Consider the following 20,198-nt stretch of genomic DNA (forward strand, 5'->3'; position numbering starts at 1 on the left):
TCGCCAGTGGAAACATAAATTTATATTAATAGATCATCACAATGAAAAGACAATGTGTTCAAATGAAGGCCAGAAATACAATTAAAAACCATTAGGAAAACCCCAATTAAACTCTCACTGAACCATTTGCTTTGATAAGCACACCCCCAAATTAAGCTTGAAACCATCCAAGTCAAAGCAATCCAGGGATCAGCTTCCTCTTTTGGGATCAAGCCAATTCTCTACAAACTCAGGAGTCAAACACTTGACTCGTTTCAAATAGTGAACATTCCTTAATTTCATTTGCATCCCCCAGGGTCAGGATTTGAATGTCAGGCCCATTCTCCTGGGATTAGGTCTGCCCCCACCCCCACCCCTGCCATTTTGAGGGCAAACCTGCCCAGTTCTGTGGCCTCCTCCCTGACTAACTGGAAGAACAATTTATCACTCAGGCTGATTGCGGGGCATGAACACCGTCAAAGATTAAACATCCAAACTTTTCATTTTACTGTCAAATCTCCACCATTCCTCCCAACATGCAATCCAGGTGTATCAAACTGGTGGCTCTAAGAGTTAAATATTTTCCTTGAAGTTTTAGTTAAAGCCAATCCAACTTGTTTGAAAAGCTGCATTCTATCAATGCCACATTCTAGTCCCAGGGGAACCATAGCATTTCACTGATTATTTCTTTACATTCTTTGGTGTGTTTCCTTATAACTTGTAATCACATTCTACACCAAGTACTTATCCAGTTCATTTGTAATTGAGTTCATGAATAGTGCTCCTTTTAATTTAAAGTTAATAAATTTGAACGAGTTAGTTCCATTAAAAACAGACACAAACGTTGTCCTTTTGTTAATTTGAGTTAATAAATTATCATTTTTCTTGACAAAGTCTTTTCTTGCAAAGTGGTAATGGGAACTGCAGATGCTGGAGAATCCAAGATAATAAAATGTGAGGCTGGATGAATACAGCAGGCTCAGCAGCATCTCAGGAGCACAAAAGCTGATGTTTCAGGCCTAGACCCTTCATCAGAGAGGGGGATGGGGTGAGGGTTCTGGAATAAATAGGGAGAGACGGGGAGGCGGACCGAAGATGGAGAGAAAAGAAGATAGGTGGAGAGGAGAGTATAGGTGGGGAGGTAGGGAGCGGATAGGTCAGTCCAGGGAAGACGGACAGGTAGGGAGACTCATATTCCGCTTGGGAACCCTGCAGCCCAATGGTATCAATGTGGACTTCACCAGCTTCAAAATCTCCCCTTCCCCCACTGCATCCCAAAACCAGCCCAGTTCGTCTCCTCCCCCCACTGCACCACACAACCAGCTCAGCTCTTCCCCTCCACCCACTGCGTCCAACCTGTCTCTGCCTCCCTAACCTGTTCTTCCTCTCACCCATCCCTTCCTCCCACCCCAAGCCGCACCTCCATCTCCTACCTACTAACCTCATCCCACCTCCTTGACCTGTCCGTCTTCCCTGTACTGACCTATCCCCTCCCTACCTCTCCACCTATACTCTCCTCTCCACCTATCTTCTTTTCTCTCCATCTTCGCTCCGCCTCCCCCTCTCTCCCTATTTATTCCAGAACCTTCACCCCATCCCCCTCTCTGATGAAGGGTCTAGGCCGGCAACGTCAGCTTTTGTGCTCCTGAGATGCTGCTGGGCCTGCTGTGTTCATCAGGTCTCACATTTTATTATCTTCTTTTCTTGCAAAGTTGGCTTTAAGGCTGAATAGGCTGGGGCATTATTCCCCTGGAGTGTCTGAGGTGGAGGGGTGACCTTGTCGAGGTTTATAATATTGTGAGGGGCATGGATATGATGAATATCCAAGGTCTTTTCCCAAGGGTAGGGATGCATAGAACTAGAGGGGATAGGTTTAAGGTGAGGGGGCAAGATTTAAAAAGGAACTGATGAGTAAATTTTTCACGCATAAGATGGTGCATGCATGGGACAAGCTGCCAAAGGAGGTGGGGGAGGCAGCTACAATTATAACATTTAAAAGGCATCTGGATGTGTACATGAATACAAAGGGTTTAGAGGGAAATGGGCAAATGGGACTAGGTCAGTTCGGGATGTCTGGTCGGCATGGATGAGTTGGACCAAAGGATCTCCGCTAGGACTCTATGACTATGAGTTAAGTCTCTATATTGTTGATTGGCCTTCAATTAGTATTATTGATTTGCTTTTACAGATTTCTTATGAAGGAGCCTTTTACCTTTGATAGTGAATTATGTTTCAGTTTGTTTCATGTTCCAGTTTGTATTCCCCAACATTTTTACATCCATCCCTAAACTGAATAATTTTCAGCATTTGGTGCTCAGCCATCAATAATAATCTTCAAGTAAAGGTATAACAGTCCCATTTTTGGTAAAATGGGTGAATTATAGACTAGTCCATAAGTTTTTTTTAATAGTATTCATCAACAAATATCTTGCAAACTAACATAATTTAATATTCAGTACTACCTTCTTCCAAATGCAATGTTAAAACGTTGACATGGACAAATTAAAGCAAAAGGCATAATCTGTGTAATATATGTTTGGAAGCATTATTTAGCCATGACTTTTAAGTTGTATTATTATTCATAAAACTTTTTTATAAGCTTGTAAATCACAGATTTCTTTTAATGTCAGATTCTTAAGGGCTTGAACCTGAAAGTTTTGAGTGGACAGACCGTTGCATTGGTTGGAGCCAGCGGTTGTGGGAAAAGTACAATAATTCAACTGCTCCAGAGATTTTATGATCCAGAAGAAGGAGAGGTAAGGTTATGTGGTATTTATTGAGCTCTTGGGAGAGCATCATGTCGTTTCTGTCGCATATCAATTCTAACTTAAATCTAGTTTTGAAGAATCTGGCCTCCAGTGCAGATTTCATGGCATTGAATAAATATTATCCACAGGTTGCAAACACCATCATATCCAAGGTTGTTATGAATCAACAATAATATTGTAATAATTGAAAAATATGCTGGCCATCATGTTTTAAGCCTTGATTTAGAATCCCCTATTACTGAGAATTATAGGAATGGATAACCTTAAAACATCTACATGAGTAACGTCTCATGGTATCAAATGGCACTTGTTCAGAAATAACTCATTCACTGGCTTCTGATCTTATTACAACCTTGGTCCAAACATGGACAAAAGCTGAACTCTCGAAATGAGGAATGTGTGGCTGCCTTGACATCAAAGCCACACTTGTCTAAGTGTGGCGTCAAGGAGCCATAGCAACAGTGGAGTCGGTGAGTATTGAAGGAGTTCTCTCCATTGGCTGAAGTCATAACTAGCACGAGGGAGGCTGGTTGTGGCTACTGAAGATCAGTTGAGCGAGTTTCAGAATATCTCTGCAGGAATTCTTCTCAGCACTGCCCTAGGCCCAGCCATCTTCAGCTACTTCATTAACGATCATTTCTTCCTGATTAGATCACAATTAGGATGTTTGCTGATGATCTGACACATGATTTCCCATGAACAAAGCAAAGTTAACTCTACATTACTAGCTTGACTTTACCTAAGAATGATGTCTTTGATAATAACTCCAAATATTTTCCTAATGGCAAATGTTAAACTAACTGGCCTGTAGTGTTCTGATTTCAGTCTTCTTCCCTTTTTGAATAAAAGACTGGCTTTAGCTATTTTTTCAAACTAATCGAACTTCCTGCGGATCTAGTAACTTTTTGGAAAATTAAAACCAAAGTCTCAGTCGCCACTTTTAAGGACCTAGGGTGGAAATCATCAAAACTCAGAGACTCATTGACTATGTCTTTTTATAATTTGCTCAGTATTACTTTCCTGGTGATTGTAATTTCTTGAGTTTATCCCATCCTTCCAGTTATTAATGTACAGCTGCTTCTGCGATATTACTTCTATCGCTTTTCCTTTAAACTTAACTTATTTTTTAAATCAATCTATTCAGAGTTCTTATTACACATCTCTGGGGGAAGATGGGATTTGAACATGGGGCTCTTAATCCCTGGGTAGGGACATTAAACAATGCACCACAAGAGCACCCCCCCCCCCCCAACTGATTTAAAATACCTGTTCAATTCATCTGCCATAACCGTTGATTATTGAGACTCACTTTTTATAGGCCAAGGCTTGGTTAATTTCTTTTAAAAATATATATGGTATCCTGTAGAGACCCCTCCCCAAAGTGTGCAGGCTTACCATGCAGATAAAGACTTTAGTAGATCTCTTAGAGCTAGAGGGCCAATAAGAGATCTTTTAACATGGCCCAAGCAGAAGCTTGCCTTCCCAATTTTGAGAGCATGAGGACAATTTACAATGGACTTTCAAATTTAAACAGTCCCCTTGGGTGTGGTTGGTTGGCTCGCTGTGCTGGTTTGTTGTTCCACAGACGTTTCATTACCCTGCTGGGTAACATCATCAGTGCAGCCCCCATTGAAGTGCTGTTGTATTTTCCCTCCGGGTTTTTAAACTCTGGAGTCCATTGAGCTGGATTACCTCATTTCTGCTTTTCCTTGGTGTGGAGTGTATATGGGGTCAAGCTCTATGTGTTTGTTGATGGCTTTCTTCTCTCTCTCGGATAAGGAGAACCACCAATTCAATTGGGACAACACCAAGATCCTTGGACAAGCAAAGCAGAGACAAGCATGGGAATTCCTAGAAGCCCGGTACTCCATGAAATAAGCCATCAACAAACGCATACAGCTTAAGCCCACTGTGAAGGAAAACCGGAAGTGAGGTAATCCAGCCCAACGGACTCCAGAGCTTGAATAACAGGCGCAAAAACACAACGGCGCTTCATCAGAGGCTGCATTGATGATGTTACCCAGCAGGGTAATGAAACATCTGCAGAACAGCAAACCAGTTTGGCAAGCCAACCAATCATACCATCCACAACCCAAGCTACAAATGTACTCTCAAACCTCAGACTCCTCTTGGCTGATGGACCACAATAAGGGAAGGACTTCAAAGTTTGCCTAGAATGCTAGCCTCCTATTCTGTTGGCAATCTCCAGGCAGCTGGGTTTTGATGGATGGTGCCTTGGAAGCTGTTTGTCTAAAAGATCACTGTCAGCCTTTGACAACAGGATGTAATTGGCCATCAAGCTATCATTAAGTGGCCACCTGCTGCTTGCAGGCAGGAGGCCCTGCGTTCTCTAACTCTGCTCGGTGATGAACGGTCTGAGAGCAGGATTGTGCCAGTAAGGGAACAGCAACTCGCTGGTGGCATGGAATTTCATGCTCACTACTCACATCCATCAGGGCTGAAAAGTCCAGATCACTGATGTTTGTCTGTTGCTACACAATTAATTTGATATTTACGCACAAAAGAATAGAATTGATGTTTAAAGTTTCAGGTGGCGGATCTCATGCTGCTGCCAACCATCATTATGCCCGCAACCCACTGCTCTTGACTCTTGCCTCTTCCCACATGTGAATCATGTATCAGTTGACTGCTACTTATCATGAAATCAACTTCAATGTAAAGGAAAATAAAGCACTTATGTGACACTTCTCATGAATGTCCTAAAGTGTTTCAAGAAGCAATTTCAAAGGAAGGATTCAAAGCTTGCTTGGTATGTAGAAAAAGAGGGATCAAATTTACTTTCTTGTTCAGACAGAATACATTCTGAAAACACACAAATGTGTTTGAATATTCTCTCAAATTAACAGAAATTTAAATTTTACGTTTTAATAGTAACTCAATTAGCTTATGCCTGCTGACCTATCTTAAGCAAGGGTTCCATTATCCATGCAATTAGCATTAATTGGTCCATCTCTAACTGAATACCCAGGTGACTGCCTTGTTAATGAAGCAGGAGATATAGGGACCTTCCCATTCAGGGGGCTATTGTCTTTTGTAGTTTTACAGATTTGCTGTCTTCATTCCAATGGAGTTTGCACGATGTATATTCATGCAAATCAGGAGGGCATTTTGACCAGAAGTTTAAGTCATATTTAACTTGCATTTTTAAAAAGTTTGATTTCATGTTTCCATCTGATAAATTAAACATTGTACTTTGATGAACCTGTCCTTTTATTTGAACCACAAGCCTTCAGAATTCGGGTACAGCAAGTAATTAGGAAGGAAATGAAACATTGGCCTTTATTGCAAAAGGATAGATTATAAAAAATGCGGAAGATTTGCAATGACTGAACAGGACATTGGTGGTACGACAACTTGAGTACTATGCATAGTAGATCAGGTTGTGCCTATATTTGTTGCAGTTTCAAGGAATAAAATCCTATCTAATTGAAACATTAGATTGTGAGGGTTTTGGCAGGCAAGATGCTGATGTGATGTCTCCCTCTATGGGGGAATCTAGAACTAAGTAGCAAGGTTTATAAGGAGAAAACTTATTTGAATGTTGTTAGTTTTGTTGTTAGCTGGAATGTCTTGGAACAGATTGCTGAGTCATGTTAGATTCAAATGGTAAAAATTTAATTACATACTAAGGAACTGTATCCTACTTATATAATTATGTCCTTCTCCACTGAAGTTATATTCAAACTCTCCAAGGCTTTGTTATGTGTTCTCTACCATCATTATAAGAGGTGCTATTCTTGCAGTCCCAGACAATAAGCCTTATAACCTTAATGGGATTGGGCTGAGGTTTTCACCATGACTGAGACCTTCTTTGACACAGCAAAAATGTCAGGAAGAAGCCAGGATTCCTAAATTCCTCCTTGAATCTGGTACCTCTGATTATTATGCACTTGCAATTAGTGGTAATCCATAGATTCTGTATACATGGGTCTTGGATACAGCTAGCCATTTAAAAGATCATGGGAGTTTGGAGCCTCTGGAGAGTAGAGATTACAACAGATAAGAGCAGGTCTGATGTCAGTGAATTGAATATCTACAGGAAGATGGTGCCATTTTGGCACATACTTTCCAAGCTATTTCTTTGTTAATTGCAAATTTAGCTACCACATTTTTGATTGTTTTATCTAAGTCATTGATTGTAATTATAAAATGTTGGAGATGCAGCGCAGGCTCCTGTCAGGCATCACTCAACACATCTTGACAATATGTTTCAAAAACAAAGGCTGAAATAACATCAGGGGCCAGAAAACCATGACAAAACATGAAGGGTCTAGGCCTGAAACGTCAGCTTTTGTGCTCCTGAGATGCTGCTTGGCCTGCTGTGTTCATCCAGCTTCACACTTTGTTATCTGAGAGTTAGTGAGTGCTTTTTTTGAGCAAATGCTACTTGATAGAACTATTATCTATTAACTTGTCCTATCACTTTGTTGATGATTGGGACTGCCAAAGGTGTCAAAGAACTACCAGAATATTCAAAGCGGTCAATGAGGAGTCACATTTGTCAAAGCTATCATAAACAGCCCAAGAGAAACAAAAAGACTAAAAAAACCACAAAAACAATACTTGGTATTTCAGTGACAAGAACAGAAATGGCTGGAGAAATTCAGCAAGTCTGGCAGTATCTGTGGAGAAAAAGCAGAGTTAACATTTTTCATCAATGAACTGAGGATGTAAGCAGGCTAATTCAAAGGCACAACTCGAAATCCTAACTCAGCCTTGTCTGCACAGATGCTGCCAGACCTGCTGAGTTTCTTCTGCAATTTCACAGGGTAATTTGACAGTATTGTCTTAGTGACAGGAGGCACTGTGTGACTGGATGAACACAGCAGGCCAAGCAGCATCTTAGCAGCACAAAAGCTGTCAGAGGTAAATGGGAAGATGCTTCTTGGCCTGCTGTATTCATCCAGCTCTACACTTTGTTATCTCGGATTCTCCAGCATCTGCAGTTCCCATTATCTCTGGCACTGTGTGACTGGAAGCCTGTGTCGATTGGCATACCACAGGCTTGCTGTTCATTATTCATCTACATCAATGATCTAGGCATAAAACTAATAGCTATTTTAGAATTAACATCAGGTAAGTCCATCTCATGTCTTCTGCTCTGTGAGAGTCAGTGAACTATGTGCAGAATGGGATCTTTCTGATGGGGGTCACTACAATTCCAGTTGATATCTCTTCTCTACATCTTCCTGTCAGTCACCAATTACACTTTCAATCCTTCCACTGCAACACTCCATCTTGTCATAGGAAAAGAAAATTCTTGTTCCCTTTTTCATCCTGGCAGTCCTATCTCTATCATTTACCTCATCACATTTCTCTCTCTTTCTAAAATAGATGATTGACTGTATCATTTCACTTTCTTCTTAGTTATATTCTTTGGTGCTTCCACAATCTTCACTGTCCCACTGTAGAATTGATTCAACGTTTGTTCTCTCTCATCACTTCACACAATTTTTCAGCAACTTCATCTCACAAATATCCATTCATGTTGTCCTCATGTTAGTCATGTGTCTTCATGATGTAACAAAGCCAGTCTCACAACTGTCTTGATGGATTTTTACATTTATCAATAATCTCAATCAAATAACAATGATTAGATATCTATTAACTTCTTCCTGTTATTCCAACAAGAGCTAATCTATTGTTTAATTTCTCTTTCCTTGCTCCAATCTTCTGTTATCGATAACCCCAGGTAAACAATTAAATTACTCCTTTCCTTCTCCTGAAACTGAATGGTTCTAACCCAACAAAACATAATAAACAACTTAAGAAAATTAAGAAGAGACCATAAAACAAAATCAGTTGATGACAGCAAGTGTGCCTGACTTGCATGTTTGATATGGGGAAAAGCAAATGTATGGAAGAATATATAATACATAAAGCAGGCAAATTACTTCGGCAACTGCTAAATGAACAGTATAGAAAATGATGAACTAAAAAGTGAGCAATATCTGTTCTTTTAGATCATTGTTGATGGACATGATATCCGTACTTTGAACGTGAAGTGGCTGAGACAACACATTGGCATTGTTAGCCAGGAACCAATACTATTTGCCACAACAATTGCTGAAAACATACGGTATGGTCGAGAGGATGTAACTGATGCAGAGATTGAGCAGGCTGCAAAGGAAGCAAATGCTTTAGACTTTATATCAATGCTTCCTGATGTAAGTGAATCTTTGAATTTTACAAAAACACAAATCCTGCTTATCTTGTTTTTGTCTTGAGTGAGAAGATTTCTTCAGAAAATGTTTTTATCTTGAATCTCTCTCCTTTCCATTTGTTGTAAAATGCTACATCTGTGTCCATGAGTTATAGAAAATCGCCTGGACACAAATCCCACCAGGCCAAATCTCTGGAGATTTGCACACGTTGAGGTAGGAGGGTTTCCTTTTATGTTAGTCAAATGTGTTCAAAAATATCCTCTTGTGCAATAACATTAAAAAGCCTAAAGAGCATATGCATTAATTGATTACTGAATTAAGAACATTTCATGCTCCCTGTTATTACAAATGATAACAAAATACAGTATACTCTAATATTTCACTATTATCACATTTAGCTTAGTGACAATTATGCAGATATTAATTTGGTCTGATTAATATAAATAAGGTAATCTTATAAGTCATGAATTGATCTGTAGAAAGGTTTAGATGGTCTGATTAGCAAGTTTGCAGATGTCACTAACATTGGTGGAGTAGCAGATAGTGAAGAGGACTTGTTGAAGAATGCAGCAGAATACAGATAGATTGGAGAGTTGAGTGGAGAAATGGCAGATAGAGTTCAATCCAGGCAAATGCGAGGTGGTGCATTTTGGAAGATCCAAATCAAGTGCGAACTATACGGTAAATGGAAAAGCTCTGGGGAAAATAGATACACAGAGAGATCTGGGTGTTCGGGTCCATTGTACCCTGAAGGTAGCAACACAGGTCGATAGAGTGGTCAAGAGGCCTACGGCACGCTTTCATTCATCAGACTGGGTATTGAGTACAAAAGTTGGCAGGTCATGTTACAGTTGTATAGGACTTTGGTTCAACCACATTTAGAATACTGCGTACAGTTCTGGTCGCCACATTACCAAAAGGATGTGGATGCTTTGGAGAAGGTGCAGAGGAGGTTCACCAGGATGTTGTCTGGTATGGAAGGGACAAGCTATGAAGAGAGGTTGAGTAGACTAGGATTATTTACATTGGAAAGATGGAGGTTAAGAAGGGAGCTGATTGAGGTCCACAGAATCATGAGAGGTATAGACAGGGTGGATAGCAAGAAGCTTTTTCCCAGAGTGGGGGACTCAATTACTAGGAGTCATGATTACAAGGTGAGAGGGGAACAGTTTAAGGGAGGTATACATAAAAAAGTTCTTTATGCACAAGGTGATGGGTGCCTGAAACGCATTGCCGGGGAGGTGGTAGAGGCGGGCACGATAGCATCATTTAAGATGTATCTACACAGATACATGAATGGGCAGGGAGCAGAGGGATACAGATCCTTGGAAAATAGGCAACAGATTTATATAGAGGATCTGGATTGGTGCAGACTTAGAGGGCCAAAGGGCCTGTTCCTAAGTTGTAATTTTCTTTGTTCTTTTTCATCATGCACTGTTCAGACAACATCTATGATATTATTATATACTATCTGTTTTAAACAATCCATTATTGTCCTTTCATCTGCTTTGCACTGATGTCGCAGTTTTTTCCCCCCATAATTTACCCCCCTTCTACCTTTTTCAATCTTTAAGATAGAAGTGAACTCTTTAGACAGTAGTTTCCAATTCAAAGACTGAGTGTAAAAACACAAGAGATTGACAGGGACAGTGTTGTGTTGTGTTGTGTTAAACTGTGGTAACGTGGTGTATCTTCCAACAATCAGGCACTGAATTGGTCACCAGTGGACTTATGACCTCATCAGGTCAGGAGAAGGTCAGGGAGCATGGCTCTAATTGGTCACCCACTTCACTGTATCAAGATCTTCAATGGTTACAGACGACATGGATTAGGGCTTTACGTGGTGCTCAGGTGGTCATTAATTGATCAGTTAAAGGCCGCAGCGTGGGATGTTTAAGTTTGAATATTCCCAGTCAGAATTTAGTTAAGGTAGAAGTGCAAATGCGGCAGGGTCTTGGGATACCATAAGTCTGCCTAAATAAATTGCCTTTCCTATTCCAGTGCCATTATCTCCAGGACCAGGGAATTCTTCCCCACGTCTAAGGTTCTGCACATCCGTCTTGATATCTCTTTTTGTGACTTTGTGTCAAAAAGGTCTTCATTGTTAATGTTCTTTTTCCGTGAATTAGGATATCTTACTATTGTATGATCACCATATAAATGGTAACGTTTCTTGTTGTTGTGTGGAGAACTATGACACTACAGGTGAGCTACTCAGATGACCAACTTGAAGGAAGCAGCACTATTCATACAAATGGTTGATTTCCCGACTACAATTGCTAGGCAATTTCCTTATTCTAGACTATTCATACGACATTTACAAGATACTGTCAGGTGGACAAGCAAATAGAGCAATGCACTTCCTCGCTTACGAATCACAAACAGCTAGCAACCAGTTCCGGGGAAAGCTGCCCTTTATTTCACTTGGAATAGAATATAAAAATAGGGACATCTTTTGTAAAATTGTGACGACACTAGTAAAACCACAGCTGGAATACTGTGAACAGGTTTGGGCCCCTTATCTACTGAAAGATGTACTGGCATTGGAGGTAATCAATGTACGTATGAGGAGCTGATGTTGAGGTGTTCTCTTCACACAGCTAATGAAGATATACTGCATGCAGAATACAGTTTCCAGATTTTGGTGTTTAATTGCTCATGCTGTTGTGATCCCTGTGATGACCAATAAATTTCAAAAGATATTTGAATCTGCAATCACTTTGCTGAAAGGATCACACAACATTTTCAAGCTTTAAGGTGTTTATTGTCACAAACTAACAGCAGCATTGACTAACTGAACTTACTAGCAAATAATGTGTTAAACTACAAGAAAAATGACCCTTCTAATATTTAACATAACTAAAATCTCTCACTACAGTTATACGGTTTATCCCATTCTCTCCAGAATAATCTTTTTCACTATGAACAGTCCAACATCACTACCAGTTTCCAATGGATTTTATCGTGTCACAACATCAAATAACCATCAAAAGGTGCTTTTCTAAGTTTGCAGAATTCTCCCGAATTGATTTTTTTTCTTCTTAATCATTCAGGGGATGAGAGTGTCACTGACTAGGCAGCATTTATTACCCATTCTTAATTTCCCAGAGGGCAGTTATGAGTCAACCTCATTTCTGGGGGTTTGGGGTCACATGTAGGCCAAACCAAATAAGGATTGCAGTTTCCTTCCCTGAAGCACTTTAGTGAACCAGATAGGTTTTTCCAACAATCGTCAATGTTTTCATGGCCATCATTAGACCTTTAATTGCAGATGTTTATTGAATTCAAATTCTACCATCTGCCATGATGGGATTCAAACCCAGATCCCCAAAACATTACCTGGGTCTCTAGAATAATAATCCTGCAATAATACCACAAGAGCATTGCCTCCTCAATCTGTTAATCATTTCCCACACTCACAGTCATGCCAGGATGATTTTTTTTGATTCAATGTATCTTTGTTTATCTTTTGAGCAGAGACCATATTCGTTACCACATTCTGCCTGGTAGCTCACAGAGAAGTTTCGGTTTCTTCTCTCTACATACTACGTTAGCTATAGACATTTGTCTCTTTCTGTGAGAACTCTTTTCTCCCTGTCAAAAAAATTGGAGACTGAAAGTCTTTCCACTGTCAGCACATTTAGTCTTTCCTCTGTTATATTTGCATGAACATCTTGCATCTCTTCCCACTAAAGCAAACTTGTAACCCCTCCTCTTAGTAATTAAGCCACTTAATTTTTTGTTGGGCAGATATCATAACTGAAGTACTTTTTCCCCAAAAGTTTACTTTTTGTACTTTTGAAATTTTAGAGATTTAATACAATGGTTGGTCAAAGAGGTGCCCAGCTGAGTGGAGGACAGAAACAGAGAATTGCTATTGCTCGTGCGTTGGTCAGAAACCCAAAGATCCTTCTGCTGGATGAAGCCACATCTGCTCTTGATACTCAGAGTGAATCTATAGTGCAGGCAGCATTGGATAAGGTAAGAAATTGTCAAGGAAATTGCTATTAAAATTCACAACAGTTCTTTCTTGAAACTAATTTTCGAGAATATGCGATCAGTTTCACACTATTGGCACTACTGAGCACAGATTGGAAATTAAGGGCTCTTGCAACAGGTATCTACCATATGGGATTTCAATGCAAAATGGATAGGTGATCCAGTTTCTGCCAGATAGATTAGATGAAGGTTACCTGATGACTGTCCATTCCTGTTTTCTGGGTATAATCTGTATTCCTGGATAAACTAATCCCCAAAACAATCCCACGTTCTCCAAAGAAAGGAGGAGGTGATGGTTTGGTGGTATTATCGCTGGGCTGTTAATCCAGACACCGAGATAATGTCCTGGGGACCCAGGTTCGAATCCTGCCATGGCGGATGGCGGAATTTGAATTCAGTAAATATCTGGAATTAACAGTCTAGTGATGACTGTGAATCAATTGCCAAAAAAACTCCTCTGGTTCACTAATGTTCTTTAGGGAAGGAAACTGCTATCCTTACCTGTTCTGGCCTACATGTGACTGCAGACCCACAGCAATGTGGTTGACTCTTAACAGCTCTCTGGGCAATTAGGGATGGGCAATAAATGCTGCCTGGTCAGTGACACCCTCATCCCATGAATGAATAAAGGAAAAAAAAACTCTCCAACTATGCAAAACTCAAACTTTAAGTTTTCATCTTGGAATATTTCCAATGTATAACAGGTACTTAACACGGTATATGTAATATGATTCACCATAAATAAAATATATAATAAATACCTAAACATTAAGAATGCATGAGAGAAAAGTACACAGAACATTTCTGTTGTAATCATTGCCATTAGCTATAACATAAATGGTGCAGCACTATTGCAGTTGCTTGGATGCTGACTGGTGTATCACATAATACACATGTAACATTCCAGACTTGATATAAATTGAAAATATTGTTGTCAAAATTTGTGTATTGGCAGCTTTACTGGGCGACTACTGAAGGATTTTCCTTGTTCACAATCACCTGAAAAGGAAACATCTTTGTTATGTTATAAAATCCGAAAGATCTGTGAATGCTGCAAATCAGGAACAAAAACAAAGTTGCTGGAAAAGCTCAGCAGGACTGACAGCATCTGTGAAGTCAAAACAGAGTTAACCTTTTGGGCCTGGTGACCCTTCCTCAGAAGGGTCTCAGGAAGGGTCACCAAACCTAAAACGTTAACTCTGTTTTTTCCCTTCACTGCCAGATGCTGCCAGACCTGCTGAGCTTTTCCAGCAACTTTGTATCTGTGTTATGTTCATTGTGCAGTTTCCATTTCATGTAGATCAATTTCCATTTCAAGAGCCATCTATAAAAGAGCGCAAAATACAGTAAACAGAAAGAAGTTTTCTAGACAAAAGTGAACCATGACCTGTTTAGCCAATAGGTATGAGAAATTTGACAATCCTGAAAAGTATTGCTTATAAACAGGGTCTGAATGGACTTCAATAGTGTGGCATCACATCCTGTTTTACATTTATCATGTCCAATATTAATTGTTAAAATATGGTCTTCCAACAGTGTTTAGTCTTGCTTTGATACGTAATCTAGTTTTATATTCTGGTTACCTCCTAAGTACGCACTCCATGTATTCATGGATTCAGTCTAGAAAATATGGTCACCCAATTTTACCTCAAGCTTCCTTTTTGTTCCTTGTTCAAATACTCCTCTCTTAAGTGTTGTTGTGACGGAAAAGAGACAAATTGCACTTTCTTTGAGCCCAAGCAATTCAAACCTTGGCTTCAATTTATTCCAAACCTGATTCCTCAGTTCCTTCAGTCTTCCCTGCTTTCTATAAAATACATGTATTCGGAATTCAAGCATAACTTTCATTATCCTCTTTCCTATTCTTTTCAACTTGGTATTTTTATTTAGACTTCATCTAGATTTCTTAAATTAAAAAGGTTTACTTATGGAATTGTCAATTAGCTGCAGGATTTAAGAGCTGTAGAGCTGCAAACTGTCTGTAAATGAAAAGCCAGTAGGATAATGGTAAGAATGTTGCTTGAGGTGACTCATGAACACCTGATGGAACTTTGAACTTTCTATAGATAATTGTCTCAAAACATTTATTGCAGGAATGAGAATCAAAATAGAAGCCTTAACCATCAATATGAACATTTTAATTTCATTCATGGTTGGATAAAACAAACCTGTTGATTTTGTTTCATTTACAATGCTATCAAATTCAGTATATATTTACGCAATATTTTAATAGAGAATTAAGTTTCAAGTTTTGTGTGCCTATGTGTATGACTTGCGTGTTTCAAATCAATCTGTTTTAATAACGTGCATGCTATTAAAAAATGTAACTCTGCACTTTGTGCAAGGGAGCAATGTTCATTATTTTTATTGCTATCTGGGCATCATATTGACGCAAGGGACCCAAGGTTTCTTAAACTTTGAATATTCCAGAATGTAGGAAATATCAAAGCTCTTTCCTTTTGGGCCAGTTTTCTTACTGATTAAGCCAATTTAATGATAGTTTTAAAAGAAAGAAGTTGCCTCAATAAATATTTTAGAAATATTTTACAACACTTTGCATCTATAACTTTAATGAGTGGATACTGCTATAGATAGACACCTGTGGCACTCAGTTCTGATAAAGCACCATCTCATAAACATTCACATGATGAATAACCAGTTAATCTGTGTCTGGTGCAGTGTTTCCCCAATACTGTTAAGCTACTAAACTACTAGCTTAAAATTGTGCGTACAATATTTCAAAGATTTTGCAGCAAATTCGATGACTAACACAAGCGTGCATTCCAAATTTATAAGTATTTGTTTGTACATGGAGCTCAATGAATATTGTGGGGTTTTCCTTTCTTTAATTTAAGATGTAAAATCCTATGAAATGTGCTGCCCTTCATGCTATATTTCCTGACCTGTTCTCTTGCTCATTGAACTTAGACTGAACAGGTAAGTTTTGCTTCTCAATTAAATTTTTGACTAAACATCTACAGTAAACATGGTGAGCCTGCTTCTGAACAGTTATTTTTCTTACTTATTACTCCCTCAGAAGTACTTTCTGTGAGAATTTTGCTTTGTTTTAAGTATTTAACTTTGTTTCTCAAATTCCAAACATATATTTGCTAATTGTAATGCATTCCATTTCAATGATTCTATAATGTATCTGAACAGCTTTTCCTTGCCTATAAATCCAAATACAGAAAAAATGCTGAACACATATGGTAGACCAGTTAATATTTGAGAAGAGAATACAGTTCATGTTTCACGTCTCATTCTTCAGAAAAGAAAAATATTTTAATAAAATCCGAAAGAGGAGGGAGAGAGGGACTGAATCAACAAAGAAATACTGAGCGGAAATACTAGTAGAATGATTCTTACATGAAGTAAAAGGTATTCTCAACCAAGCAATACAAAAAACTGGTAAATAAGTTGAGTATTTTAAAGCATCAAAGGATATTTGAGTAGCTAAACATAAATTTGTCTCAGGAAAAGATGAGAATTGGGGACTTTTTTTAAAACAGTATTGGTTCAGTTTGAGCATTTCTAAAAGGATAAAGTACAGTGACTTCAAAAGCACCAGGAAAGCAAAAAGTTGATTGACCAACAACCTCCAAACAACCAAAATCCCACAACCAGAAACTCCATAACCTCAGCATCCTCCATTGCTGTCAGCATTAAGTTCTGATGAAGGCTTCTTCACCAATTATTGTAGTATCAAATAAATCTTTAAATTCTGTTGCCAGCATAGATGTGGATGATGCTTTTAGCTAGTTACTAATATAGAGTAATGAGACATCAGCAGCATGTTTAAGGGGGATGTCAGTATCATGTAATTATAGAGAGAGAACTGGAATGATGCAAAGGTTCAAGCAAGATCAGAGAATTATTACAGCATGGAAGGAGACCATTCAGTCCATTGTTTCTGTGCCTGCTGTCCTAATGAGCAGCTCAGTTAGTACCATTCACTTTCCTTCTCCCTGTAACCCTTTTCAAATGGAGTTCTAATTCTCTGTTTGAATATATCAATTTAATTTGCCTTCACCACACTCGCAGGCAGCATATTTCAGACACCATTCGTTGCATGGAAAAAATATCCTCACATTACTTTTTAAATTTTTTTAAGGAATTATGTTAAACCTATGCACTTTCATTCCCAATCCTTTCCAAATGGCAACATTTTCTCCTCAATTATTTTGTCCACATTTTGAATACTTCTATCAGATCTCCTCTTCTCCAAGAAAAACAGTCCCAAATTCTCCAATCTATCTTCATAACTGAAATTCCTCAAGATGGAAAACATTCACATTAACCTCTTCTGTGCTTTCTAAAGCGCAGTATCCAGAATTGGGTGGAGTACTGTAACTGGACTAATGTTATATACAACATAACCTCCTTGTCAATATGTTCAATATCCCTATCGCATAAGCTTAGAATACTGTATGCTTCACTGACTCCAATCTCAACTTATTGTGCCAATGGCTTGGACACATATATACCCAGGTCCCTCTGTTCTTCCAGTCCTTTTAGAATTGCTTTATAGTGTATTGTCTTTCCATGTTCGTTCTAACCTGTACACATTACACTTTCCATAGTGAACTTTGTCTAACCCTATCCACCCCACTCCACCAACCTCCATACCCTTTTCATCATTTTACGCTGCACTCCTTATTCTCAAAGCTTTCAAAGTTTGCATCATCCACAAATTTTGAAATTGTGTCCTGGACACCAATGTCTAGATCATTAATATTAACTAGGAAAAGTGAAGTTTCCAACACTGATACCCAGGAACTCCACTACATTGTCCCAATCCAAAATGTGTCCATGAAGCATTACCTTGTGTTTTCTCTCACACTGCCAATTTTGTTGTTGCTATCCTTTTTCTCCCCACAAAGTGTAATGTTTTCCATGTTGTTGTTGTGTGGCATCATATCAAATGTCTTTTGGAAGACCATGCACACCACATCAGCTGAGGTGCCCTCATCAACCAACTCCATTTTCTCTGTAAGTTCCAGCAAGTTACTTAAACATGGAACACAAACAAAGTTGCTGGAAAAGCCCAGCAGATCTGGCAGGTGCGGGTCCGGTGACCCTTCCTCAGAACTGTGTTTGTGCGATTGTGTGTGGTTAAACATGGGTTTCCTTTAATAGATCCATGCTAGCTCTCCTTAATAACTTGTATTTAACCATGCGGCCAGTAATTTTGTCCCAAATTATTGCTTCTAGAAGTTTCCCAACGTTGAATTTAAACTGACTAGTCTGTAGTTTTAAAAGGATATGGCATTTGAAATTCTCTAGTCCACTGACATCACCCCGAGCCTGAGGAAGACTGAAAAATTGTTAGTGTCTCCCCAACTTCCACTCACACTTCCTTCAGTGTCCCAGGATGCATCTCCTCTGATCCCAGCACCTACCCAACTTCATCTTAATTGCAAAGTATACATTTAATACTTCAGCCATGTCCCCTTTGTCACTAATTGGTCCTGCTTCTCCTCTGCCATTCATATCTCTATCAAAAACATTGGGATTTTCTTGAGTATTAGCTACCAATCTCTTATGATGCTCTTTTTTTTCCTTCTGTTGTTTGATTTTTCACCCTCTTCTCCCCCCAACCCAAGACCTCTACAATCAGCCTGGTTCTTAATTGTATTTTCTACTTGACATCTGTCATAAGCATCCTTTTTCCACTTTAGCATAATTTCAATGGCTTTTGTATCCAAAAGTCCCAGATTTGTTTGCCTCATTCTTTCCTATCAAGAGAGTAAATCTTGTCTATTGTTAATATGTGTATGTATATGAAGTGGTAGATTAAGAGCTCTTGCAGAAATCACTCCAACTGAAATGGGTTCCAGCAGCAGTACTTTGGCAGAAAAAGTACAGTTAGGTAACTTTGTTGTGTGCTCCCAAAACCAACCATTAATGGTTGAATGTGAGTGTTGCCACCAATCCTTCTTTCTACACTGGATCTAAGTACCTGATCACTTAACAGTGGTAGAGGATGAATTACTATTAAGTGTTAACAAGAAGACACACTTGTTTTGACCACAAAACATATTATGTTCCATGATGATGACAGATGCTAGTTACATTGGCTAGTTAAACATAATTACTAAGGCTATTAGGAACGATGAAAGGCTCATTTGATCCTATTGGGATCTCAAGCTGTACTTCACTACTCTCCACCAAAGGCAGTGTAAGATCCTTATGTTGAGGTGACCCTGATGTAGTTTCCAACATTAAATCTTTTGGAACCATTATCTTATACAACATCCTTCATGTGATGGAGTAAATGATGTTACAAAGGAAAAAGAAGTTAGAAATTCAGAAATGTACAGCAGACTGATTGATTAGTTTTTTAAGTAAACTTTTGCAGTGCATATCATTAATGGTCTATGTCAAATGACTGCAATCAAAATTTTAATCTTTCTTCCTCGACATTTCCAATCTTTAAAGCACAGTCTATATTCAAATTTCACTCCCAAATTGTCTTTCCAAAGCCCTTTGGAATGGCCAGTCAAACTGCAGGAAGGAAGGAAAAATAAAAAAAAATCACCTGTAATTGAAACTATTTATATCTGGATTTACTACAAAATTATAGAAAGTGCATGTTATGTCTAGCAAGAGGCATTTTAATGGATACTTTGCAATGTGATAGAGTACAAAAAGCTTGAGAGACCAAAATCCTTCCAATAATTTGTGTCAAAGAAGGCCTGATCTATCAGAAAGAATTTGGTCCACACCTGATCTTTAGAGTCATAGAGATGTACCGCACGGAAACAGACCCTTCAGTCCAACTTATCCACGCCGATCAGATATCCTAAATAAATCTAGTCCCATTTGCTAGCATTTGGTCCATATCCCTCTAAACCCTTCCCATTCATACACCCATCCAGATGCCTTTTAAATGTTGTTATGTTTCCACTACTTTCTCTGGCAGCTCATTCCATGCACACACTATCCTCAGTGTGAAAAGGTTGCCTCATGGGTCCTTTTTAAATCCTTCCCTTCTCACCATAAACCTCTATGTTCTAGTTTTGGTCCCTTGTATATTTACAGTTTCCATGACCATCATGACCTAATAAACCTCGATAAGGTCACCCCTCAGCCTCTGACCATCCAGGGAAAATAGCTCCAGCCTATTCAGCTTCACCTTATAGCTCAAACCATCCGACCCTGGCAACATTCCTGTGAATATCTTCTGACCCCTTTCACTAGAAAGGTGATGACCTTGTGGTACTATTGTTAGACTACTAAACCAGAGACCCAGATAATGTTCTGGGGA

General features: G+C 39.0%; 1 protein-coding gene across 2 annotated transcripts in view; it reads left to right on the top strand.

Moving 5' to 3' along the window:
- Positions 1 to 20,198, top strand: part of abcb5 (ATP-binding cassette, sub-family B (MDR/TAP), member 5) — a 100,060-nt gene that overhangs the window by 36,845 nt on the left and 43,017 nt on the right. For both annotated transcript variants that reach the window (XM_059654618.1, XM_059654617.1), the window contains 3 exons: positions 2,610 to 2,735; positions 8,732 to 8,935; positions 12,743 to 12,913. In XM_059654618.1, the coding sequence (XP_059510601.1) occupies positions 2,610 to 2,735; positions 8,732 to 8,935; positions 12,743 to 12,913 (501 nt within the window). The remainder of the gene's footprint in view (positions 1 to 2,609; positions 2,736 to 8,731; positions 8,936 to 12,742; positions 12,914 to 20,198) is intronic.

This window comes from Stegostoma tigrinum, chromosome 2 (assembly GCF_030684315.1).
Source record: "Stegostoma tigrinum isolate sSteTig4 chromosome 2, sSteTig4.hap1, whole genome shotgun sequence".
NCBI classification, from domain to species: domain Eukaryota; kingdom Metazoa; phylum Chordata; class Chondrichthyes; order Orectolobiformes; family Stegostomatidae; genus Stegostoma; species Stegostoma tigrinum.